The following is a 26,551-nucleotide window of genomic DNA, read 5'->3' on the forward strand; positions in this document are numbered from 1 at the left end:
CAGGGGCGGGCGGGGGGCGGTGTCCTGGCCATGGCCGGCCTGTCGGACTTGGAGCTGCGGCGGGAGCTGCAGGCCCTGGGCTTCCAGCCGGGACCCATCACCGATACCACCCGGGACGTCTACCGCAACAAGCTGCGCCGCCTGCGGGGCGAGGCCCGGCTGCGGGAGGAGACCCGGTCTCGAGGCGAGGAGCGGCTGCGGGAGGAGGCCCGGCTGCGCGAGGAGGCGGCCCCGCGCGCCCGACCCGCCGTGGCCTCTCTGCGGGCGGAGCCCTGGTTCTCCACTCCAGCTTCAGGCTCGGCGTACGCGACCTTTGGGGCCTACGGCGATCTCGGCGCCTCCGCGGCTTCCTGGTCTGGGAGCCGCGGCCTCGCCTATCCCGCCCGCCCTGCCCCGCTCAGACGCCGCGCTTCAGCCCGGGCCAGCTCTGAGGAGGACGAGGACCTCCGGACGCCCAATAGGGCCGCGCCGGGCCCGGGCCTCGGAGTCCGCCGCTGGTGGGCTGCGGCCCCGGCCCCGGCGCGGCTGCCCTCGGCCCTCCTGGGCCCCGACCCGCGCCCGGGCCTGCGGCCGACGCGAGCGGGCCCTGTGGGTGCGGCGCGAGCCCGGCCCGAGGTGGGGCGGCGGCTGGAGCGCTGCCTGTCCCGGCTTCTGTTCTGGGCCAGTCTGGGGCTGCTGCTGGTCTTCCTGGGCATCCTTTGGGTGAAGATGGGCAAGCCCTCGGCGCCGCAGGAGGCGGAGGACAACAGTACGTCCCGGGCCGGCGCAGGGGAGGGTCAAGGGGGCGTGTGTATCCGCCGGAACGACCACCGGTTGGTTCCTCCCAGCGCTGGGCCGCGTACTCCCGGGCCCTGCCAGCTGCCTCTGGCCGTCTTTTCCCCTCCAGACCTACACTTGACTTCCACCAGCTATGGGAGGAGAGGGACGGGTTCCCGTATCTGTAATTTATGTCTTCACTTCCCCCTGTTCTCGTTTTCTGCCCTAGCCTTCCTTTCTAATCAACTCCCTTTCAACCACATGCTGAGAGTAATCTTCATCTGTAGTTACTTTTACCCCCAACTTTTGATTTTCCCTCTTTCAGAGAAAACCACACCCCCTTTTTCCAGACATGTCCACCCCATCCCTTTTTAGTTCTTTCTCTCCTTTTGATCTCTTGCTCATGCACAAAGTAGTACCCATTTAAGGGCACCCGAGATTTCACAGGCCACAGATGGGATCTGGTTGGGGTCCCAGTTTCGCAGCACCAGAAAGGCCACCTGCTCCACTTCTTTGGACCACAGAACTTAGTTTCTCAAAAGGAGATTATGGTAGCCCGGCCTGTGAGACAGGTGTGGAAGGACCTTCCAAAGAGTTTAAACATGTAAAGGAGAGACATTATTGCTTGCAGCACCCTCATAGAGTGTGTTAGGAGAGGGTCCCGTGATTCAAGGACATTCCAGCCATGCTTCCCTTCACATTTAGCTACATGATTAGGCATGCTAATAAGAAGTCTGCAAAATACACTATGTCTCCTGGATGGCTGAGGATTTGTGTGTTTCCTGAAAGGGATTTCCCCTCCAGGTAATGGTGGGCTCTAGTCCAACAGGAAACAACATAGAGATCATTTCCTTTTAAATTTAAGTATAAAGTGACACTAGTTCACCAAATTTTAATAATCTTTGTGAAGCATGATGATCAATTCAGTGTGATTAATACTGACTGTTCCCAGCCTGGAGCCAAGGCCACATCTTTCCGCGTCTTAACAAGAACAGCCAAAACACAGGAAAAAGTTAAATTATGCCTTAGCTGTTGAGGCAGATGGATGTTTGGGTGTATGAACAAGCTTGTGGGGACAGGGATCACAAACTTGTGCAGATATCCAAATAATTTCTCGACTATGAGAGCAGTTTATCAACCATGTGAATAGTTTATCGACCTGCTAGAGAAATTAAGCAGACTCAGGAGTATCATGGCACTGTACTGGTTCTGCAACTATACTGATGAAATCAAACAGTATCACAATTGTGCTCACTTCTAGATGCTTTAAGCCAACCACTGTTGCATATATACTAGAATTTACCTGGAGTTCCCTTTGCATGATGGGATTGATCCCTGTTTAACATATTGTCTGTAATTTACAAACTAAATTGTCTGTATGTTGTCTTGTTTAAGCCTAACTCCTTGAGTTAAGCAGGGAAGACTTTTATTAACCCTTATTTTACACTTAAGGAATCAGAGGTTTAGAGTGGTTGAGTTGTCCTAGAGCCCATAACTAATTATTTTCAGCTGGGATCAGGACCCAGATGTTCTTTTTCTTGATCCAGGGTTGGAAAACCCTAATAGTTTACTGTGTCCATTTTTAAAGTACTTTATTTAGATGACATCTTCAATCCCCACCCTTGTGTTGGTAATGTTTTACTTCTGCATTTCGAGAGGGGTCTCTTTTATCCCTTTCCTCAACCCAAACTTTTAATCTTCTTTGTGTTTCTTTTCTTGGTCTCAGTGAAATTATTGCCAGTGGACTGTGAAGGAAAAGCAGATGAGGTGAGTTTGAGTTTCTCTGGCTTTTATTATTCCTCCCAAGGATGTTGGCCTCCATCAGGAGGTAAACTTTCCCAGAAAAAGATCATACTAGGATCATTTTCAGGGAGTACTTCCTGTAATGTACCAGAACCACATCATGTTCTGTGATGTTTGTGTCAGACTCAACTGTGGCAGCGAAAGAATACTTGAAATACGGAGAACTGGATTCCCCAAGAGCCAACCCTGGGCTTGTTGGAGAAGCTCTCCCATCAACTGTAGCATCAGGACTTTGATCTGCCTGTGTCAGTCTAGGAGAATGCAGTAGGTTGTTGTCAAAGGACCGCTGAAACTCCCTGGCTTCAGCAGGAAAGGCTAGCAATTTTTAAGCATCAGGAGGCCAGGCTTTCAATTCCACTTTCTCCTCTCCAGGGCCCAGAAGTGTATCTGTGGCTCTGAAAATGCTGTTCTGATCTGAAACATCATAGGGGGTTTGTTTAAAATACGTCCTGAGTAGAAGTAGCCCTTTTAGTCTATGTTTAGATTTGTTTTTTTGTTTTTTGTTTTTTTTTGAAACTTTAATGTTCCCTACAAATAATATTTGGGGAAGCCAAGCAGTCCCATTCATTTATGAGTCATGAAGGCAGCATTAACGAGATGATGGGATGTGCAGTACTTAGCGATCGTCTGGGGAAGATACGAGGCAGTAAATTTTCAGGTCATAAATCCTACCAGGAGGAGTTTTTTGCTGCCAGAGGGCATGACTTAGTAGTCTAATTATTGAGTGTGCAATGCCAGGCCTCCCCAAGCCCTCAGTTAACAGCTCTGGAGGCTGGAAAAGGAAATGGCGCGTGGTCATCTTGGACACCCCTTCACTAACCCTTACCCAAGTTAATGAGGGGGCATCCTGGTGCAGATAACCGGTTTTATTTCTTGTTGGCCTCTGATGTATTTTATTACATTCATTTATTGTATTCATCTACCAAATATCTTTGCTTCCCAATTGTTTTGTAAAAACACATCATAATAAGTTTAAGCTCCCTTTCTTCATAAAAATCCCAGCTGATGATTAGAGGAAGTGGCCCAGGAACATAGGCAGCCAGAGGAGAAACTAGAGTTTTGAAGACTGAAAAGAAAAACAGAGAAAGGTAATTTTGTTGTTAAGACTTCTCTGGTGATGCTAGTTGTGCTAGTCTTTAACTAGAAAAGGGTTCCCTGGTTTTTATTTCCTGGTCCTTCACATCTCCTAATACATCAGACCCACCACCAAATGTCAGGTTAGCCCCCTTTCCCTCCCCTGAGCTGGACACCCGATGCTCACAGCCCCCCTGAGTGAGCCCTGACAGGTCCGGGCCAGGTACCCACCAAAGGTGTGCCCAGAGAGCAGGCTGGCACCCAGCACCTGCCACATGGGGCTGCAGACCCTGGATAATTTAGGAGCTTCGGGGTTCAAAACCACATCAAACATTGAAAGGCAGGGTCTGGGGCCATATTGCAGTATTCACTGAGCTGTGATTCATAGGATGCTTGGCCTTGGAGGGTGAGCACCGGAACAAGTAGTTTCTTGGCTATTTGTAAGGCCCTTGCTGAAAGTCTAATGCCTTGTGTGGCTCCAGGCTCACCCAGAACTCAGAAGGGCCTTTGAGTTTCCGGATAAATGTTCTTTCCTTTGCCAGGCATTGATGACTCTGTGACACTTTGTGTTTTTGTTTCTGTCTTTGTGCCACTGAGAACGCAGGGACAGGCTGGGAGTGAGTGGGTGTGTTGTCTTAATCAGGCCGTCTCGGTTGTTTGGCACCTTCTGTGCTGTTTCCTTTTAAGTGGTATCAGCCCTGCTTTGTCTACGTGTCCATGAGTTTGGAACAATGTTAATTTCTACTGCTTTTTTCTGGTGGTGACAGATGCTTGTTGTAGAATATTTGAAAAATTTAAAAAAACAGAAAAATCACCTGTGATTCTGCCACCTATTGATAATCATTAACACATTTCTTTGCCATCTTACCTTTCTGGGTATGTATGTTTATAGAATTGGGATCTCAATGTAAATTCAGTTACATTTAACATTTATTATCAATATTTCCTGTGTCATTTCACATTCTTTTTTTTTTTTTTTTTTTTTTGGGTTGTCCATTTGCTTTTTTTTTTTTTATCATCATTTTATTGAGATATATTCACATACCACGCAGTCATACAAAACAAATTGTACTTTCGATTGTTTACAGTACCATTACATAGTTGTACATTCATCACCTAAATCAATCCCTGACACCTTCATTAGCACACACACAAAAATAACAAGAATAATAATTAGAGTGAAAAAGAGCAATTGAAGTAAAAAAGAACACTGGGTACCTTTATCTGTTTGTTTGCTTCCCCTACTTTTCTACACATCCATCCATAAACTAGACAAAGTGGAGTTTGGTCCTTATGGCATTCCCAATCCCACTGTCACCCCTCATAAGCTACATTTTTATACAACTGTCTTCGAGATTCATGGGTTCTGGGTTGTAGTTTAAAAGTTTCAGGTATCCACCACCAGCTACCCCAATTCTTTAGAACCTAAAAAAGGTTGTCTAAAGTGTGCGTAAGAGTGCCCACCAGAGTGATCTCTCGGCTCGTTTTGGAATCTCTCTGCCACTGAAGCTTATTTCATTTCCTTTCACATCCCCCTTTTGGTCAAGAAGATGTTCTCCATCCCACGATGCCGGGTCTACATTCCTCCCCGGGAGTCATATTCCACGTTGCCAGGGAGATTCACTTCCCTGGGTGTCTGATCCCACGTAGGGGGGAGGGCAGTGATTTCACCTTTCAAGTTGGCTTAGCCAGAGAGAGAGGGCCACATCTGAGCAACAAAGAGGCATTCAGGAGGAGACTCTTAGGCACAAATACAGGGAGGCCTAGCCTCTCCTTTGCAGCAACCGTCTTCCCAAGGGTAAAACTTATGGTAGAGGGCTCAACCCATCAAACCACCAGTCCCCTATGTCTGTGGTCATGTTAGCAACCATGGAGGTGGGGTAGGAGAATACCCCTGCATTCTCCACAGGCTCCTCAAGGGGGCACTACATCTTTTTTTTTTTTTTTTCCTTGTTTGTCTTTTTCTTTTTTTTTTTTTTTAACTTTCCCTTCTTTTTTAAATCAACTGTATGAAAAAAAAGTTAAAAAGAAAACAAACATACAATAAAAGAACATTTCAAAGAGACCATAACAAGGGAGTAAGAAAAAGACAACTAACCTAAGATAACTGCTTAACTTCCAACATGTTCCTACTTTACCCCAAGAAAGTTACATAATATAGCAACATTTCAGTGAACTTGTTCCTACTACATCCATCAGAAATTAACAGACCATAGTCATTTCTGGGCATCCCCAGAACGTTAAATAGCTTATCTGTTCTTCTTGGATTATTGTTCCCCCTTCCTTAATTGCTCTCTACTGCTAGTTCCCCTACATTCTACATTATAAACCATTTGTTTTACATTTTTCAAAGTTCACATTAGTGGTAGCATATAATATTTCTCTTTTTGTGCCTGGCTTATTTCGCTCAGCATTATGTCTTCAAGGTTCATCCATGTTGTCATATGTTTCATGAGATCGTTCCTTCTTACTGCCGCGTAGTACTCCATCGTGTGTATATACCACATTTTATTTATCCACTCATCTGTTGAAGGACATTTGGGTTGTTTCCATCTCTTGGCAATTGTGAATAATGCTGCTATGAACATTGGCGTGCAGATATCTGTTCGTGTCACTGCTTTCCGATCTTCCGGGTATATACCAAGAAGTGCAATCGCTGGATCGAATGGTAGCTCTATATCTAGTTTTCTAAGGAACTGCCAGACTGACTTCCAGAGTGGCTGAACCATTATACAGTCCCACCAACAATGAATAAGAGTTCCAATTTCTCCACATCCCCTCCAGCATTTGTAGTTTCCTGTTTGTTTAATGGCAGCCATTCTAGTCGGTGTTAGATGGTATCTCATTGTGGTCTTAATTTGCATCTCTCTAATAGCTAGTGAAGCTGAACATTTTTTCATGTGTTTCTTGGCCATTTGTATTTCCTCTTCAGAGAACTGTCTTTTCATATCTTTTGCCCATTTTATAATTGGGCTGTCTGTACTATTGTCATTGAGTTGTAGGATTTCTTTGTATATGCAAGATATCAGTCTTTTGTCAGATACATGGTTTCCAAAAATTTTTTCCCATTGAGTTGCCTGCCTCTTTACCTTTTTGAGAAATTCCTTTGAGGTGCAGAAACTTCTAAGCTTGAGGAGTTCCCATTTATCTATTTTCTCTTTTGTTGCTTGTGCTTTGGGTGTAAAGTCTAGGAAGTGGCCGCCTAATACAAGGTCTTGAAGATGTTTTCCTACATTATCTTCTAGGAGTTTTATGGTACTTTCTTTTATATTGAGATCTTTGGTCCATTTTGAGTTAATTTTTGTGTAGGGGGTGAGGTAGGGGTCCTCTTTCATTCTTTTGGATATGGATATCCAACTCTCCCAGCCCCATTTGTTGAAAAGACCATTATGACTCAGTTCGGTGACTTTGGGGGCCTTATCAAAGATCAGTTGGCCATAGATCTGAGGGTCTATCTCTGAATTCTCGATTCGATTCCATTGATCTATATGTCTATCTTTGTGCCAGTACCATGCTGTTTTGGCAACTGTGGCTTTATAATAAGCTTCAAAGTCAGGGAGTGTAAGTCCTCCCACTTCGTTTTTCTTTTTTAGAGTGTCTTTAGCAATTCGAGGCATCTTCCCTTTCCAAATAAATTTGATAACTAGCTTTTCCAAGTCTGCAAAGTAGGTTGTTGGAATTTTGATTGGGATTGCATTGAATCTGTAGATGAGTTTGGGTAGAATTGACATCTTAATGACATTTAGCCTTCCTATCCATGAACATGGAATATTTTTCCATGTTTTAAGGTCCCCTTCTATTTCTTTTAGTAGAGTTATGTAGTTTTCTTTGTATAGGTCTTTTACATCTTTGGTTAAGTTTATTCCTAGGTACTTGATTTTTTTAGTTGCTATTGAAAATGGTATCTTTTTCTTGAGTGTCTCTTCAGTTTGTTCATTTCTAGCATATAGAAACATTACTGACTTATGTGCATTAATCTTGTATCCCGCTACTTTGCTAAATTTGTTTATTAGCTCTAGTAGGTGTATCGTTGATTTCTCAGGGTTTTCTAGATATAAGATCATATCATCTGCAAACAATGACAGTTTTACTTCTTCTTTTCCAATTTGGATGCCTTTTATTTCTTTGTCTTGCCGGATTGCCCTGGCTAGCACTTCCAGCACAATATTGAATAACAGTGGTGACAGCGGGCATCCTTGTCTTGTTCCTGATCTTAGAGGGAAGGCTTTCAGTCTCTCACCATTGAGTACTATGCTGGCTGTGGGTTTTTCATATATGCTCTTTATCATGTTGAGGAAGTTTCCTTCAATTCCTACCTTTTGAAGTGTTTTTATCAAAAAGGGATGTTGGATTTTGTCAAATGCTTTTTCAGCATCTATTGAGATGATCAATTGATTTTTCCCTTTCGAGTTTTTAATGTGTTGTAATACATTGATTGATTTTCTTATGTTGAACCATCCTTGCATGCCTGGAATGAACCCCACTTGGTCATGGTGTATGATTTTTTTAATGTGTCTTTGGATTCGATTTGCAAGTATTTTGTTGAGGATTTTTGCATCTATATTCATTAGGGAGATTGGCCGGTAGTTTTCCTTTTTTGTAGCATCTTTGCCTGGTTTTGGTATTAGATTGATGTTAGCTTCATAAAATGAGTTAGGTAGTGTTCCATTTTTTTCAATGTTTTGAAAGAGTTTGAGTAAGATTGGTGTCAGTTCTTTCTGGAAAGTTTGGTGGAATTCCCCTGTGAAGCCATCTGGCCCTGGGCATTTATTTGTGGGAAGATTTTTGATGACTGATTGGATCTCTTTGCTTGTGATGGGTTGGCTGAGGTCTTCCATTTCTTCTCTGGTCAGTCTAGGTTGTTCATATGTTTCCAGGAAATTGTCCATTTCTTCTACATTATCCAGTTTGTTGCCATACAGTTGTTCATAATATCCTCTTATAATTTTTTTAATTTCTTCAGGATCTGCAGTTATGTCACCTTTTTCATTCATTATTTTGTTTATATGGGTCTTCTCTCTTTTTGATTTTGTCAGTCTAGCTAGGGGCTTGTCAATCTTGTTGATCTTCTCAAAGAACCAACTTTTGGTGATATTTATCCTTTCTATTGTTTTTTTGTTCTCTATGTCATTTATTTCTGCTTTAATCCTTGTTATTTCTTTTCTTGTACTTGGTTTAGGATTGGTTTGCTGTTCATTTTCTAGCTTCTTCAGTTGATCCATTAGTTCTTTGATTTTGGCTCTTTCTTCCTTTTTAATATATGCGTTTAGTGCTATAAATTTCCCCCTTAGCACTGCTTTTGCTGCATCCCATAGGTTTTGGTATGTTGTGTTCTCATTTTCATTCGTCTCTATATATTTAGCAATTTCTCTTGCTATTTCTTCTTTAACCCACTGATTGTTTAGGAGTGTGTTGTTTAACCTCCAGGTATTTGTGAATTTTCTAAGTCTCTGATGGTTATTGACTTCTAATTGTATTCCATTGTGGTCAGAGAATGTGCTTTGAATAATTTCAATCTTTTTAAATTTATTGAGGCTTGTTTTATGTCCCAGCATATGATCTATTCTGGAGAAAGTTCCGTGAGCACTAGAAAAGTATGTGTATCCTGGTGATTTGGGATGTAATGTCCTGTAGATGTCTGTTAAATCTAATTCATTTATCAGATTGTTTAGGTTTTCAATTTCCTTATTGGTCTTCTGTCTGGTTGATCTATCTATAGGAGAGAGTGATGTGTTGAAGTCTCCCACAATTATTGTGGAAACATCAATTGCTTCCTTTAGTTTTGCCAGTGTTTCTTTCATGTATTTTGTGGCACCTTGATTGGGTGCATAGACATTTACGATTGTTATTTCTTCTTGCTGAATTGCCCCTTTTATTAGTATGTAGTGGCCTTCTTTGTCTCTCAAAACATCCCTGCATTTGAAGTCTATTTTATCTGAGATTAATATTGCTACACCTGCTTTCTTTTGGCTGTAGCTTGCATGAAATATTTTTTTCCATCCTTTCACTTTCAGTTTCTTTGTGTCCCTGTGTCTAAGATGAGTCTCTTGTATGCAACATATTGATGGTTCATTTTTTTTGATCCATTCTGCGAATCTATATCTTTTAATTGGGGAGTTTAATCCATTTACATTCAACGTTAAAACCGTGAAGGCATTTCTTGAATCGGCCATCTTACCCTTTGGATTATGTTTGCCATATTTTTCCCTCTCTCTATTAATATCCTTTATTGTACCCATACCGAATCTCTTTAGTACTGAACCTTTCTCCAAGTCTCTCTGTCCTGTCTTTGTTTCTCTGTCTGTAGGGCTCCCTTTAGTATCTCCAGTAGGGCAGGTCTCTTGTTAGCAAATTCTCTCAGCATTTCTTTGTCTGTGAAAAATTTAAGCTCTCCCTCAAATTTGAAGGAGAGCTTTGCTGGATAAAGTATTCTTGGCTGGAAATTTTTCTCACTCAGAATTTTAAATATATCGTGCCACTGCCTTCTTGCCTCCATGGTGGCTGCTGAGTAGTCACTACTTAGTCTTATGCTGTTTCCTTTGTATGTGGTGAATTGCTTTTCTCTTGCTGCTTTCAGAACTTGCTCCTTCTCTTCTATGTTTGACAGTGTGATCAGTATATGTCTCGGAGTGGGTTTTTTTTGGATTTATTCTATTTGGAGTTCGCTGAGCATTTATGATTTGTGTATTTATGTTGTTTAGAAGATTTGGGAAGTTTTCCCCAACAATTTCTTTGAATACTCTTCCTAGACCTTTACCCTTTTCTTCCCCTTCTGGGACAGCAATGAGTCTTATATTCGGACGTTTCATATTATCTATCATATCCCTGAGGTCCATTTCGAGTTTTTCAATTTTTTTTCCCCATTCTTTCTTTTATGCTTTCATTTTCCATTCTGTCATCTTCCAGGTCACTGATTCGTTGTTCAACTTCCTCTAGTCTTGTACTATGAGTGTCCAGAATCTTTTTAATTTGGTCAACAGTTTCTTTAATTTCCATAAGATCATCCATTTTTTTATTTAGTCTTGCAATGTCTTCTTTATGCTCTTCTAGGGTCTTCTTGATTTCCTTCATATCCCGTACTATGGTCTCATTGTTCATCTTTAGTTCTTTGAGTAGCTGCTCTAGGTGCTGTGTCTCTTCTGGTCTTTTGATTTGGGTGCTTGGGCTTGGGTTATCCATATCGTCTGGTTTTTTCATATGCTTTATAATTTTCTGTTGTTTTTGGCCTCGTGGCATTTGCTGAACTTGATAGGGTTCTTTTAGGGTTTGTAGACCAGTTGAAGTCCTTATCTCTAATTTATCAGATCTACAGCTTCGTGGAGTACACTTTCTCTAACTAACCAGCAGGTGGCGTCCACGAGCCACCTGTTCTCCACAAGCCAGATCTCCCCTGCTTAGCCTTTTTGGTGAGTGGGGGAGTGAGTCTTGTGGGGCCCAATTGGTGTACCAAGCTTGCGTGTGTAGTTGGTGTTGCCTGCCCTGTATGTGGGGCGTGTTTCTGGGCAGTCGGGGAGGGGGGGTGGCCCTAACAATCAAATCTCCCTGATGATCCTAGAGTTTTAAAGCTGCTGCAATAGTCTAATCCTTCAGTTCAGTCCTGCCACAGTTTGTCTCTGCCACTGACCCACAAGTCTTTGGTATTGGCGTATGGCTCCTGAGACTTGCAAGTGGGCCCCTCTTCCAGGCCGTGCACCCCGGGTCCTCTGTTGAGGGATGACTGTGCTATGTCACAGGTGAGTGCCGTCCCCCCAGGGCAGTTCTGGGCTGCTGGGCTGTGTAGGGAGGCTCCCAGTCTGCTCAAATGATGGCTGAATGGGGCTTTGTTAATTCACACTGCTCCACCTTCCCAGCTCTGGGACATTCAGCTGAGGTTGCAGGGAAGGCTAATGTCCACGCCCAGTTTTGTGGTGTGTGCCTGTTATTTGAAGCACTTCCGTCACACTGGGTTGTCTGGGGCAGCTCTGGGCTATGGGGCTGGCGATGGGTAGGAGTGTTTCCTGTCCACCAGGATGGTGGCTGTGAGCGGACACCCCCCTTTTCTTGGGAAGTTGTGTTGTTTAGTGAATTTTCTCAGCCACTGGATTCTTGCCTTTTGTCTCAGAGCTCTCTTAGTTCTGCTCTTGACTTGCCGTGCCCAAATTGCAATTCTTTGAAGCTTTCTGTATTGAGCTTCTTAGAGTAATTGTTTTAGAAAAAGCAAAAAGGATTTAAAAAAAAAAAAAAAAAAAAAAAAAGGCCCTCCTCAGAGATCTAATGGGTTATTGAAATGCTAATAGACAAAACAACCAGGGCCATTAAGGAAAGGTGCACAGGGCAGAGAGATCAGCTTTGCTTCGGGATTTGCATATGCGCCTCAAGGCCTGAGCTCCGCCCTTCCCCCCTCTGCGTTCACCAGAACTCCAAAAATCCTCCGCTTTTATTTTGGAGTTTTTCGTGTTGTTTTTTTTCTATGCCTGTCTCCTCTCTGCTGGGCTGGCTGCTCTCAGAGTCTCTGGTGTCTGGTCTCAGTCTATCTATGGTTGGAGTTTGAATCAGTAGAATGAGTTTCCGATAAGAGCAGCCACTGCAATTCTCCCTTCTCCTTCCCGGAGCTGACAGCCCCTCCTCCCCCGGGACTGAGCCTGGCAGGGAGGGGCGCGGGTCCCCTGGCCGCAAAAACTTACAGATTTCGCTGATCTCAGCAGTTCCACGTTTTCATGAGTGTTGTATGAAGTATGCCCAAAGTCAGATTGCTCTGTGGTGTCCAGTCCACGCAGTTCCTGGTTTTTTACCTACTTTCCTGGAGGAGTAGCTAAAACTTACAGCTCACCAGTCTGCCATCTTGCCCCGCCTCTCATTTCACATTCTTTAAAAAGCAGTTTGGTATATAACCCAATTATTAGACATTTGAGTTGTTTGTGAGCGTTTATAGTCATGTGTGTAAAGCTTGAGTTATGTCACATTGCACCTTGTACAGTGGGTCTTTTGGCAATGTGAAGGGACAGATTTTGGCCTCTGAGACTATTAGAAAGTGAGCCCCTCACTTTACAGACAAGGGTGACAAATGAGCCCTGAAGAGGAAAGCAACTGGTTGCTCCTGTGATTGCAGAGCCCGGCCAGGGCTTCTCCCAGTGACCTGCAGGGAGGCCCGACAGTGCATAGGCTGGGCTGGGCGTCCACTCTCTGGGCCGTTAGAAGCTGTGGACTCTTGGGTGACTTACCTGAAGGCTCTAAACCTCGTGGTCCCCATCTGAGAAGCCAGAGTATAGTAAGGATTGGGGGCATATTTAACATGAACTCATGCTTGGTGTATTGTCCACTCTCAGCAAAGAACAACCCAGTTTTTTTCTTAGTGTTCTAAATCCAGCAAAGTGCTGTCAGTTCTGTTGCAGGTGCCAGAGAAATGGGCATGCATCTATTCCTATTTTCTCATACAGATGAGTTTTTCCCCCTACAGTTTTACAATTTCCAGAAATTTTCCATCTCTAGGGGAATCCAGTTTAAGGTTAAACGTTTGCAGCAGATAACCCACAGGCACGTTGTAGGTGGATAGGAATGGCCCAACAGGGAGAAAAGTCATTGGCTTTCTGCCCTGTCCCTCCGAGCTTGGCAAACTCTGACACACGTGTGCTCTTGCCTCCCAGGAAGCTGGGCTCTGGCATTTGTCCCCAACCACATCGCACCTGTTCCGTGGCCCCCGCTTAATGGCCTTTATTTCAGTGGGAACTGTGGGACAGTGGCCGGGAGCCTCCAGGATGACAGACCCTTGGTTGCTGGGGCTGCTTTCAGTCCTCCTCTGCTTACACAGTGTTCCTTTTCAATCAGTTAACCCAGTGTTTATCAACCCTCTCTCAGAGCCCAGCACTTTGGAGAATTTGATTTTATTTTTTTAAAGTATAAAATGTTCCTTGCTGCTCAGTACTTGACAGCTGTGTAAAATTTACTCACAGAACAAACACCCCAGCCCTGTCCTTGCTGATCAGTTGCCTTTTCAGTTCTGTCAGGCCAAGCAGAAGGCAGCCTTGCTGGAGCTGCTGCATGAACTGTACAACTTCCTGGCCATCCAGGCTGGTGAGTATATCACATAAGGCCCAAGACTCCTCGTTAGTGGGCTGTGGGCTGCTGTCCCGGATCAGCTAGGTCATAGCTGGCTGGCAGGTGGCTAAGATGCCCTGTGGTTGTGTCTCAGAAGTAAGTCTGATGCTGCTGGTCCTTGGACCATACTTTGAGTAGCAAAGGTATGAAATACCCTCTTAGGTTAGAATTCCAATCCCAAGCTCCCAGGCCATGGTGAGGAATATCCATGATGCCCATCATGCTGTGAACAGCTACCCAAACTTCTAACTTTTCTCCAAGGTACTCACAGATGCTTCGCTGTCCACTTACAGTCTTCTGACAGTCAGGAAGGAGGAGGTGGCAGAGCTGATGCCCACAAAATTAACCATAAGGGCTGAGGATCCAGTACAAGTCCACCTGGCCTTGTCTTCCCAGCAACAACCTTAATAAGGGTTGGCCCCACAGGCATAAGGCTGGCCCTTGGCTCCACATAACTGGTGCCTCTTGAACATCCGTTAAGACTGAACAGCTCATTTTGATTTTTTGATGGGTTCCATTACAAATCTGTTAATTCAGGATCTGCATTTTAACAAGATCCCCAGGAGATGCTCACACACCCTAAAGTTTGAGAAGCTCTGCTTGAAATCATGAGTCCCAGTGGATGTTGCTCCTCCGTCCTGCACTCCATATGTGGCTCTGGCTAATGCCATCAAGGGGCTTGGCCCCACTGCCCTCTTGACAGGCCTAGCAGTGGGCAGCCCTGAGGGTGGGGATCTCTCTGAGACAGGCAGGGTGACAGGAAACTGTGGGCTCTCCTGTAGGCCTTGTTCCTCCCACCGCCACTCCCCATTGGGTATCAGCTGTGAGCAGGGCATTGCGCCTGCCCTTGGAGGATAGGAGATGCCTCAGCTAAGGATCCTTCCCACAGTCTGCTTATAGTCTAGTAGAACAGGCCACCGAACTCCCTGAACATTGGGTGGGTCACACAAGGTGCAATTGGATGAGAACCAAGAGGCCACAAGTTCCCAAAGTGATCAGAAAGTCACAAGGCCCTTTAGCTGTAGCAGTCGGGAAAGCATCTTATGGGAGGTGGCACAGTGAGCCAGGCCCTGAAGCCTAGGATTGGTTATGTGTGTTTGGGGGAAGAGTGGGGCCAAAGAGGCAGGACATGATAGGGTCAGGGATGGGAAGCAGCTGGCTTCATGAGGGAAGGAGTAAAAGGCCATTTGGAGAGGTCGATTGGGCTGTACTGTGGAAAGCTGTGGATGTCGGGCCACCAGGGCTTGAGCCAGCAGCCAGCAGTCAGCGAGGACCAGGGAGGCTTTAGAGCAGGGGATTGAAGCATTGAGAGCCAGGTGGCAGGAAGGTGAAAGTGGCAGCAGCTTGAGTGGTATAGTATCATTTAAGCAGACTATTATCTTAAAGCTTTATTGAGAAAACATGAATTAGAAGAGGGGGAACAAACTAGGAGGCAGTCGCAGTGGTCCAGGCAGCCCCACCTAGAGTAGGGATGGTCTGGGTGGGAGCAGGAGGGCAGGGGCAGCCAACTTGGTCTCAGGGACCCAAAGCATCACGAGTAACTTAAGAGTGGGGGGATTTGCCTTGGGGGAGCTTCCGTTCATTCTCAAGATTTTTTAATATTACCTCCATCTACTCCACCGTTCTCCTACCCCAACACACACGCAGAGACTGGCCACCTGAAGCCTCCCAGGCTGTGCCAGATTGAGGTCTGTCAGGCCGTGTGAGGGGAACAGATCCCGTACGTGCCCATCCCCAAGCAGGACAAAACTGCCGTCCCTGCTCTCGAAGAGTCTAGCTGGCCCACAGAATCAGCTCATGACAGGTGAACCACAGCATGTGATTGAGAACCATGGGCTGGGACAGGCCACTGAGTCTGGAGCGATTTCGCCAAAGGAGAGGGTCCCATGGGCTGGGGGCTTCTCAGAGGGGGTGGGCTGGGTCTGGAAGGCTGGGCATTCCCAGCTCCATCCCAGGCGGGACCAGCTGCCCAGGACTCTCAGAAGAATCAGAAGGTTGAGGAGAACCAGGCCAAAGCCCCTCTGCCCAGCACATAGACCCTCCCTTCCTCCACGAGGACATCTTGGACATCCCTCCCCAGGACCCCTCAAAACAATGGGCCTGGCAGCCAAGTCCCCTGCCTATGATGAGTCAGAATCCCTGTGGTGGCGGTGGCCTCCCTGCCTTTGTTTTTTCCCAGGCTGTGTTTATTTATAGTACCATTCCAGTACCTTCCGAAGCTATCTGTCTGATCCTTTCAGGGATCAATTGCAAACAGACCTTGGTATTGGGTAGCTTTTTAGTCATTTAATGCAAATAGCCGCACTGCTTTGCAGGTCGGGTTTTAATGATCTGGAATCAATCCAGGCTAAATGGCTTTTGATCTTGTTGCAGAATGAAGATGCCCCACAGAAGCTGGGGGAGCCACCAGCCCACATGCTCCTTATTAGAGCTGATGGCTTGATTCTTGCTGCATTTTTAAGTCTGTTTCAGAGTAATTTTTTTCACCTCTTCTTGTTGTTTGAATGTGTGTGTGTGTGTTTCTCCTAGGTAATTTCGAGTGTGGAAATCCAGAGAAGCTAAAAAGCAAATGCATTCCTGTTACAGAAGCCCAGGAATATATATCAGTAAGTAGGTTGCAGTGTTGATCCATTCCCAGGAGGTCCTGGTGCTTTTGTATTGATATTTCAAGCCCTGTCAGTTTTTTCCCCTCTTTATTTTGTTTTGCTTTTTGGATTTTTTCCTTTTTTTTTTTTTTTAACTTAGTTGAGCATTAGACACCCTTAAGTTAAGGCAGCCATGGGGGTGACGAGGACCCAGGGCCAGGCCTGCTGTGTATGTTGGTGAGCTCATGACTGACCTGCTGCTCCTGCCCCAGCTGGTATGGGCCACTGTCAGCTGCCCCTTCTGTAAGTTGCCGTGTTACTTATTCCTCCAGCTCCCAGGATGCACGCTTAAACTGGTCCATTTCTCTTCTCTTAGGATTGCTGCTCACTTGGCCTCAGGGTGTTAGAATTCTGGAACTTTGGAGCTGGCAGGGACCTTAGGGATCATCTAGTTAAGTTCTCATTTCACAGATGAGGAAACTGAGGCCAAGGGAGGGGAAGGGACTTGGCCAAGGCCTCACAGCTGAGACTGGCAGCCAGGCGCCCTAGCCGACCCAGGCTCCCCTTTTCCCTTTTCCCCAAGATGAGCTGCCAGCTCTCTGACCTAATGCGCCAGTCCTAGAAAAGATAATACTCTTTTTGACCTCTGCAGGCCTGCATTGTTTTCCTCCATTGTGCGTCTGCATCGCCGCCTCTGGTTATAGCCTCTTCCTTCACTTTCATCAGCCCCAGATTTCTTTCCTGCCAGTTTGTTGTGCATTTAGTAGAATGGGGCTTTGGGGCCCATAGAGGCCGTGGGAGAGGGCTTCCTTAACACAGCAGCAGAATAACATTCCAGCCGCTCTGCCCTGACGCAGTCCTAATCTCCTGACCCCTCCCACAGAATGTGACCGGCAGCCCCTTGGATAAGTTTGAAGCCGCACTGACCTGGATACTGAGCAGTAACAAGGACGTGGGCATCTGGTAAGTATGGGCAGAGCATCACCAAGTGGCGGGACAGCCATGACATGTGTGGCCACTGTCCCCAGCCGTCAGCTGACTTCTGTGTTCCAACAAAGGTGTCTCAGGTCTGAAGTTAGGGCTGGGTCTCCGAGTTGAGTTGTTATGGCCCAGGTTTGAAGCCTGGAAATGGAAGGAAGAAGCAATAGGAATATTAGTAAAGGAGGTGTTTTTAAGTGGAGGCACAAGATCCAGGTGTTAGGATGGTAGCCTGGCGTTCAAGCTAAATCCTGTTTCAAGTAACTCAGCCTGTGCCCTTTTAATTCACCAGCTCCACACGGTTTGCTGGAGAAAGCATTTTCTGCATTTCCTCCCTTTGGGTGCTAGTTTTCATTTGTAGATGAATTCATTCTGTATGTTGGTTGCTTAATATGAAAATTGCAAAAGGCACTGCAGGATTTTATTCTATCACTTGTGAGCACTGTTAGCCAAGATAGCAAGCCCTTTCACCCTCCCCAAAAGGCCTGAGCTGACTGCTCCACACAGGGTCGGGGGTGGGGGTGGGGGGCCCACTGTCCTATTGGCCAAAAGCCCCTAGAGTTCCTCCTGCTGAGAAAGCTGTCATCATGTCACCCCTGCCCATTTCTCAGTGTTTGTCAGAATCTCTGTTCAAGTTACTGCTTCTGACATTAAAACAAACTCTGGGGTTTGTTCTCTTCCTCTTTAATCCACCCAAATTACTAATTCCATCAGCAGTGCATCCAGCAGAAGCCCCTCGGGTGGCTCAGCCTAAAGCTTGATAACTGGATGCGCAGCATGATTAAAGTACGTCAGCTTAAAAAAAAATAATAAAGCTTCCCTGAGTGGCTGAGTGACATTCCTGCGTGTTATAAAAGGCGGAGGAGAATACAGATTTCATCCTCAGCAGCGCCCACTGAAGCTGCTAACACAGAGAAAGAGTGATGACACTTGCCTTTTCATATGCGAGAAGGCAGCCTGGATGGCAGCTGAGCCTGGCTCACATGGCCAGTGTTAAAGTGGGTCGTGAGAAAGTGGGACACTCCTAGTGCTAGCCATGCCAGGGCAAGGCCCCCAGAGGATACGAATTATCACCCCGTCACCTTGCCAGAAGAAGGCACAGTGTTCGTGTCCCTGTGCAGGTGGACGCCCCTTGCTGGGGGCCAGGGTGGAGGCCCTGGCAGGGGTCTGGCCTTGGAGAGTCTGGCAGTTTTCATTCCTCATGAACCTTGAGGATGCCCCGTGATCTTTACACTTAAACAGCTTACATGCCTCCTGGTCACGGAGGGAGAGCGCAACCTCCCAGATTCTGTCTTTCGGTTCCTGCCATGCAATTGCAAAGCCAGTGATTCAGTAAACATTTCCATTTCTCTATGCTGGGAGGTGGGAATCCAATTTACAGTTTAATCGTCTGCACGCTGAGAGGGGCTGTCAAAGACCCGACAGAGGGGGACATCACTTTAGCAGTAGGGGTTCAAGCCTGCTGCCTTCTTTAAAGCTTTATTCTTCCTAAGTAGCCAACATGGGAAATTTCTGGAAAAAGTGCAAGCAAGATACCAAGCCTCTTTTATAGGCAAGTGGAGGCCTTGAAACCCCCCCTTCCTTCACCGCCTCCTGTTTAAAATGGGGCTTATTTGGCAGCTCCTTGTAGCTTTTGAGCATGTCTAGAACTGTGTGTCCTGTTTCAGGTTGAAAGGGGAAGACCCAACAGAACTGGTAACAACCGTGGACAAAGTGGTCTGCCTGGAATCTGCCCGACCCCGCATGGGTGTTGGCTGCCGCCTGAGCCGCGCCCTGCTCACTGCCATCACCAACGTGCTCATCTTCTTCTGGTGTGAGTCCTCGGCCCCTCTCTTCCCTTCCGCTCACCTCAGGACTGTGTGCACACAGCGCCTCCCGGGAGCGCAGCTCAGCCACGCTCCTGGGCATGAGTGATGAGTTATAGAAATTCCAGGTCCAGAGAGTTCATTTCTGTCTCGTGAACCTGAGATCTGCCTAATAAAACAGAGGAGATGAACAAGTCAGCCTCTGCCCTGGATTGTCTTTACCTTAGGAGATTGGTGGCAGGAGCCTAAGGATAACTAGAAAATGTCTTTGATTCAGGGCAGGGGACCTTCAGCTTCCTGGAGAGGCAGCCAGTCTCAGGCCACAGCTGGGCGTCGCCCCTTCCAGCGGCTCTGCCAGAGACTCACTGTGCAGCAGGCTCCAAGGAGAAGGCACAGTGTGGGGATTCGGCCTAATTCTACTCCCTGAAAAATGTAAACATCTCCTGGGGAGCTGCTGATACCCTGATGAAAGCTGGAAGGACCCAGGGGGCTGAGCTGAAAGGGAGAGCACAGATCTTGGCTCCTGACATCAGGGGCCGCCTTTGAGCAGAGACCTCAGGGCATCTGCCGCTCTCCAGAGAGAGCTGGAGTTACAAATCACGGGCCCCTCTCCCATGCCATCAGGCATAGAAGCCATTATCAGCAGTGGTAGCAGCATCTCTGAATACAAAGGGCCCCGGTGTGTACATTTGTAGGAACTGGCTGTGGAGGAGATGAAAGCCCCAGCATGAGGTTGAGAGGGGCAGGTGTCCTGGCAGCTGAGGAGGAGGGGGATCCTGTAAGAGCTGGCCTCTCTGCATTTCTGCATCCTTTTTTCCTGCCTGCTAGCCCTGGGCTAACACATAGTAGGTGCTCAAAGCCCATTTTGGGGGATCACCCATAGCCTCCAGCCCAGTGACTAGAGCATAGTGAGACCCAGGGAGTGTCAGAACAGCTAGAGAATTGTAGTGGATCAGTGGTGTTTTATTCTTTCACAGGCTTGGCTTTTTTGTGGGGACTCCTGATTCTCCTGAAATATCGGTGGCGGAAGTTAGAAGAGGAGGAGCAAGCCATGTATGAGATGGTGAAGAAGATTATAGGTGTGTGGCCCCTGATGAATGGGCTGCCCAAGGCCTGCAAGAAGATCCTGGCCCTAAACCCTGTCTCCTTCCTGCAGACGTGGTCCAGGACCATTACGTGGACTGGGAGCAGGACATGGAGCGCTACCCGTACGTGGGCATCCTGCATGTGCGCGACACCCTCATCCCTCCGCAGAGCCGGTGAGTCCTCCTGTCGCTGAGGTTAGAGGGGCGGTGAGGCCCGGCCTGACCCCACTGAGCTCCACGGGAGGCATCCCAAAGCCTGTGTCAGTCGCCAGCTGTGGGTAGCTCAGCCCCCAGTATCCCATGTTGGGGTGTTTTCACACCTCCTGCTGCTCCTCCGGAGAAGCTTGGCTCTTTAGGGCAGGAGGAGCTAGACAAGACCTGTAAAAGCATGGGCCCATTCCTCTGTAGAGATGATACCTCTGTTGGTGTTGGTTGGGATGTTTTGGGCTACAAGTAATTGGAACCCACACACACAGTGTATACACACACACACGTACATGCACACACACACACTGGTTCAAGGGGTAAAGAATCTGATAGCTTCACGTAAGCGGAAGCCCAGAATTGTCTGGGCTCCAGGCCCAGAACAGTCAGGTCTGCGGCTCCTTTTCTCTGTGATTCCCAAGATTCTGCCTCCTCCGTGGATGTTGTCAGCAGACCTGAGTCCCTCGTGGCCACAAGATGGTGGCCTGTGGCAGCTGGAGCAAGGGCTGCTGTGTCAGCCAACAGGGGAGAAGTGGGTTTCCCGTTGCTCTCTTAGAAGCCAGAGAAACGTTCCCTGAGCCTCCAGTGGCACACGCCTTAGGCTAAGTTGGCCAGAATCAGATGCTGTCCGTTTGTGTCTCAAAGGATGGTATGTGTTACAGTTCCACCATTTCAGGTCTTCCCTTCTAGCTATTCTAATACCCTAGCAACTAAGAAAAAGAAAATTATAAAAAGATTCAGTACTTATAATCCTTTGTTAAATTCCATCTTGTCTGTTGCTACCCCTTCCTCTAGTTTTATCACTTTCCCGATCTTCAGGGATGTCTAGGCAGTGACCACCCTAACCTGTTCATGTTGAAAAGGGGTGTCAACTTTATGAGAAAAGGGGACACATCCAGTTGATGTTCTTGAAGAGACTGTTGCCTCTGGATTTTGGGACCTAGCTGGCAAAGGAGTTCTCTGAAGGATTTAAGTTTCTGACGAATAAACTTAGTGAGTGAAACTTATAGAGTCTCAGATAGGGGTCTGCGTATCTTTAAGGTTTTCGGGACTGCTGTTGACTTGGGCTTATCATACTGTGGTTATTTTGCATATCTAGGTGAAGCTTGCATAGGAGTAACCTCCAGCACAGCCTCTCGACTCTGTTTGAATTGGAAGGGATTGGTTTTCAAACTTTTTTAGCCATGACCTAAAGTCAGAAGTGAAATATCATGGTTCTATTCCCACACACTCACACACACACACATACACGTAACTAAAAGTAGAATCTCACAGTGGTAGAAGGGGTCAGCTTCCCAGCACTGCCATGCACATCTCCACTGGTACCTTCCACGTGGGTTGGGACTGCTGGAGCTGGGCCCTGGGCCCTAGAAGTGGATCCCAGACAAAAGTGTTGGGGCAGGAGAAGTGGGAGAGGGGGGCACAGTCCCAGTAGGTAGCAGCAGGGCCCACGGCAGTGTCTGCTCAGGTGGTGCTTCCTCCACAGCAGGGTCTGCCGTGGCCTCTGGCCAGCTGCTGTCATCTGCAGATGATGCTGAGAACTCAAGCTGCTGAGCGCTCACTAGAGCGGGTACCACTCTGAGCTCTCCCTAGGTACAAGCTGGCTCTCTTGATCCTCACAGTGGCCCTGTGAGGCAAGAACTGTGAGTACCCCCATTTTACAGATGAGGAAACTGAGGCCCAGAGTGGTTACGGGACTTGGTTGGAGTCCCATGCTAGTGGCATTTCTATGCACCCCATCACCAGGCTCTACTGTTGGCCTCACCCTTTCCTGTACAACCCAAGAGGAATTGGAAGAGTAGAACATTTAAGGGCCCACTTTAAATATGAAGATGCTTAATCACTGTCAGGCCCACCCTAACCCCTGGAAAGGAGGAAAGCAGGAATCTTAGAGAGAGCCAGACTGACAGTGGTGTAGCTTGTGCTAATCAGACCCAATTTCCAGTCTTGCCCTCCCCAATCCGTCAACAGAGTTTGCTGTTGGCCTCCAGTGTGAGGCAGTCACACAGCCCTCCAGCTGCCTGGGGAAGGCCACTTGGTGTAACAAAGTCCCTCCAATTCCTGGCCCTGCCTCTCAGTCACTGTATATCCATGCGTAACTCTGTCTCTCTGATCCTCAGTTTCCCATCCATAAAACAGAGATAATACTACTACCTTGTGGAGAGCTGAGGTTGTGCATTCGTTTACTCAACAGATATTCACTGAGCACCTACTACATGCCAGACACTATACCAGGCCACAGGGAGATGGCAGAGAATGGAACAAGCAAACAGCCCTGCCCTACTGGAGCATTTGTGCTAGGGAGAGAGACAGAAGAAAAATGTGTGGTATTAGGTAGTGATGAGTCCTAAGGGACAGGGCATAGGGAGTGTCAGGGTGGTGGCCGCACAGCTCCTCGCCATCGGTGCCTACCTCTTGAGCACTCGTCAAAGGGAGCCATCATCATTTAGGCTGGAATTGCAGCTGACACACACACTCACTCACATAAAAATATGAAATGGCATTGAGCTTATGGCCTGGGTCCCACCCCTCAGCTCTTGGGTATTAGCACAGAGGAGAGCTGCCTCCTGGGGTGTGTGGCTGCTCCCCGGGGTGGGGGTGCCTGGCCAGAGGGCCTGAGCCCTGTGGGTGAGCCCTGGAAGGCTCACACCATGCTGACTGCTGTATTTCTGGTGCAGGTTTGCTCAGTCCTCAACCGCTTGATTGATTTCTCAAGCCAGCCAGCCAGTCCAGGCCAAGCTCTCAGACACTTAACAAGACATTAGCTACATTGTAGCTCATGGGTACAACCAGACGTGCCCTGTAGATGAAGCCTGTTTGTGTGAGAAATTGAGAGAGCTTTGAAGAGCTTGTTTAGTGAGAAAAGCAGGGGAGCTGATTAGAGCAGCCTGGCTCCAGGCAGGCTTGTTCATTACCTGTTAATGGGCAGCCAGGAAGGAGGGGCTGGGGGCAAGAACCTGGCCCTCACACAGTGCCAGCTGCCTCCTCCTCAGGCACCCAACAGGAGGTGCAGACGTCCTCAGAGCTCAGTCCTCGGGGTGTCACTTTGGCCAGCTCAGCTGCATGGGGACCGCTAACCAGGCCGTGGGGGTTAGTTGGTGGCAGGGCCTTATTCAGTGAAGAAAGCCCCTACACCCCCATTCTTCCCCCCGACTTACCACCCAACTCGGGAGCATCACCTCCATTTATCCTTTCCTGTGGTGAACCTTCCTGCTCCCCCCACATTTGCTCTCTCTCCATCCATGGGACCATAGGGACATGGTCTAGAGTGCTGAGGAAACGTGACACTGGGATTCATCAAAGGATGACATCAAAACCACCCCCCCCCAACTGCTGGAATCTTTCTATTCTGAAAGGGGGGAAGAGGAGGGAGGGGGATGTCCAAGGAAATGCAAGCCCCAGAGACCCAGCAGAGGAGGGACCATGGCCACTGTCCTGAGGCCCAGGGCCAGCCAAGGAGTGGCCCCAGCTTCTTGGCCTCCTGATCAGATGGTCAGCTCATCCTCAGCCTGAAGTGCTATGGAGTTTAGACTCAACAGCCCAGTGGCCACTGTTTAATTAGCCCACATGAGGCATTAAAATGTGGCCAGCACTGGTAGTGTGGCCATCCCAGTGAGGGCTGCTGCAAGTAACGGGTCCCAGTGAGAGTTGGCAAACCCCAGCACAGCCCCTTCACACTGAACCTGGGAGGTGGCTCCACACACCTTCCCTTTAGTTGAAAGGTTTTGATTAGAGGTTGAGGAACTATTTCTCCCTGGCCCAAGAAATTTCTCTGCTCTGCAGGAGTTGGCGCCTGACAGCTTCTCATCCCCTAAATAAATTCCATCTGGATCTTGGAGCCTTGTTTCCCCTGTGCAAGAAGGGCACCCTCAGGCCAGCTTGCCTCTCTGCAGTGCGGTGAAGCTGCGGTGAGGGGCAGAACCTGGGAGGACATGACTCGTCCTGCTGAGCCGGCCCCTCTTCTTGCAGGAGGCGCATGAAGCGGGTCTGGGACCGAGCCGTGGAGTTCCTGGCCTCCAACGAATCCCGGATCCAGACCGAGTCCCACCGCGTGGCTGGAGAAGATATGCTGGTGTGGAGGTGGACTAAGCCCTCTTCCTTCTCTGACTCAGAGCGATAGGCCCTGGGCAGGGTTCTGTTCCCAGCCAGCCTGTCCTGGGACAACCCACTCCAGTGGTGCAAGGGGTCACCAGACCTGCCGGTGCTGAATTCACACTTGCCTTGACTTTTCCCCCTCATTGTGACACTGATTCCAAAGGTCTCTCTCTGTAAGACTTTCTTTCAGAGGGGATTAGCTGTAGGAAAAGGTGGGCTTCCTTTAAGGGGAGAGAGGAGAAGCCAGAGGCCAGGCGAGGAGCTTTTCCCTGCATTGGTCCATTCTCTCTGCCCTATTTTGCTGGCAGAAAAGGGGAGAATGGTTTGTTTTTCATGAACAGAAAACATAAAGTAGCAGCCACTGTAAAACCGTGCAGAGCAAGTGTAAGGCTGGGTGAGCTGGAGCTCGCCCGCTGCTAGCCTGTCCGCTCTGCCTGGGAGGTGGGCCTCGTGCCTGTGGGAGGTGGGACATGGGATGGCAGGTTGGGGCAGCAGGGGGATCAGGGGAGCAGCTTGGTTTATGTGCCTTCAGGGGGTCTTACCTGGGAGCTCTAGGGTGAGGGGAGAAAGCCTGTCCTCTGAAGGGGGAGGAATGCTAGAAATTAGAAAAAGTGATTCTAGAACTATCTAGAAACACAGGCCCCTGACATGCAGGGCCCTTAGGTCAGGAGGAGTGAGTGGCCAGCGTGGCCTCCTGGGAAGAGCCTGGAGTCGGGCCAAGCAGCCAAGAGTGGAGAGGAGTCAGGGCTGTCACGCAGCCACCACAGCCCCACGCCCTGAGGCAGCCACCCAAGGGTGGTCTCTCCAGTGGTGCTTCTCACGGACATTGCAATTTGAGACCAAACCTGCTGCCCCTGGCTTTGCATCGGGCCAAGAGTGCAGGTTCCTGGGCCCTGGGAATCACGTCGGGGCTGAGAACCTGGCACCTCCTGCCCTGGGCGAACACGGTGGCAGCACTGCCCCCTGCTGGCCACACGAGAGCGGTGCTCGCCCGCACCGCAGACCTTCACTCAGGTCTTCCACCAGCTCATCAGACTGCATCCGCGCGGGAGGCAGGCTCCAGAAGCAGAGCGGTGGGGGGCCTTATTAGTTAAGTACGAGACAGCCTCTCCAGCGGAGCCTCATCCCCATATGTTCTCATCTGCGGCAGGAGATGGGGGGCAAACACAGGAGACACAACAGCTGCCTCCAGAAGACATTAACCACCCCTTTCTGGTCTTATTGGTATTTTTTTGTTTCCTTAATAAAGCTCCAGTCTCCCTCATTTGAGCAATATTCTCATTTCCTCTGATGTCTGGATGAGCGGCAGGGCTGGCATCTAAGTGCTGGCCCTGTGGTGAAGAAATGTTCTCATAATCAGGCTCCAGCCAGAAGAATAAGAAACACCGAACAAAACAGGCTTCTGTATCGGGGCTGAAACTGTTGGATGAATAAACTATTTATTAAAAATGGATGTGTTTCTCATCCACGGTTCCTTCCCCTTTCCCCCCAAGCAATGTGTGGAGTTAGCACTGGCTCAGGGACAGGTCAGCTGAAAGGGAGGGCGGGCAGGGGGCTGAGGGGTCTGGGCGCCTCCTACCTTTGGACCTCAGTTTCCACGCCTGTCCCTTGGTGTGAGAATTGGAAATCTCCCAGCAACGGGGTGAGGAATAGAGGTAAACAGAACCTCTTTCCTTTGGCCTCATTTCTGCCTCCATACAAAGCCCCAAGTCTCCCCTGGGGTGCTCAGCACCCCACCCTGGGGGGAGCGCAGAGTGAGGGTGGGGCTCTAAAGCAGTTGTCTTGTCCCTTAAGGCAGCAGATTTCTTGTCTCTTCTGGGTCCCAACTACTGGGGAGAAGATGACTCACAGCAGGGCCAGAAAAGGACCCAGCCACCTCGTGGTCACCATGTGGGCTGGCATGTCCGTTGGGTCCCTCCCCTGCAGGGACAGTTGTGACATCACAGGAGGAGTTTTGCTGAGTGTGCTGTGAGCATCCGAGGAATCTACCAGCACTACCCGGGAGGCCGGCGGCAAGAGGAGTGGGTCAGGAGCACCACAGGCATTTGGGATTGGCACTGAAGCCAGTGAGGGCCTTCCGCTGGCACGGGCC

The 26,551-nt window shown here is 48.2% G+C and overlaps 1 protein-coding gene across 3 annotated transcripts; it reads left to right on the forward strand.

The window, feature by feature from the left end:
- LEMD2 (LEM domain nuclear envelope protein 2) lies at positions 1-25,728 on the forward strand. 3 transcript variants are annotated; one of them, XM_037843389.1, is made up of 9 exons: positions 1-748; positions 2,483-2,523; positions 13,608-13,683; positions 16,237-16,313; positions 17,176-17,255; positions 18,938-19,083; positions 20,053-20,154; positions 20,232-20,334; positions 24,334-25,728. In XM_037843389.1, the coding sequence occupies exons 1-9, from the start codon at positions 31-33 to the stop codon at positions 24,482-24,484; spliced, it is 1,494 nt and encodes a 497-aa protein (XP_037699317.1). In that variant the 5' UTR covers positions 1-30; the 3' UTR covers positions 24,485-25,728. The 3 variants fall into 3 exon arrangements, with proteins under 3 accessions (XP_037699317.1, XP_037699318.1, XP_037699319.1); XM_037843390.1 differs by lacking the exon at positions 24,334-25,728 and adding an exon at positions 24,148-24,317; XM_037843391.1 differs by lacking the exons at positions 20,053-20,154; positions 20,232-20,334; positions 24,334-25,728 and adding an exon at positions 19,353-20,042 and having other exon boundaries at positions 18,938-19,081.
- The last annotated feature ends 823 nt before the right edge of the window (positions 25,729-26,551 follow it).

Source organism: Choloepus didactylus, chromosome 7 (genome assembly GCF_015220235.1).
Source record: "Choloepus didactylus isolate mChoDid1 chromosome 7, mChoDid1.pri, whole genome shotgun sequence".
Classification (NCBI taxonomy): domain Eukaryota; kingdom Metazoa; phylum Chordata; class Mammalia; order Pilosa; family Megalonychidae; genus Choloepus; species Choloepus didactylus.

Bases quoted from the DNA above. Each gene is read 5' to 3' on its own strand.
- LEMD2 (XM_037843389.1), top strand. From the start codon at position 31: ATGGCCGGCCTGTCGGACTTGGAGCTGCGGCGGGAGCTGCAGGCCCTG. The intron at 749-2,482 runs GTACGTCCCGGG...TCTTGGTCTCAG, and splicing joins GCAGGAGGCGGAGGACAACA to TGAAATTATTGCCAGTGGAC. The intron at 20,155-20,231 runs GTGTGTGGCCCC...TCCTTCCTGCAG, and splicing joins GATGGTGAAGAAGATTATAG to ACGTGGTCCAGGACCATTAC.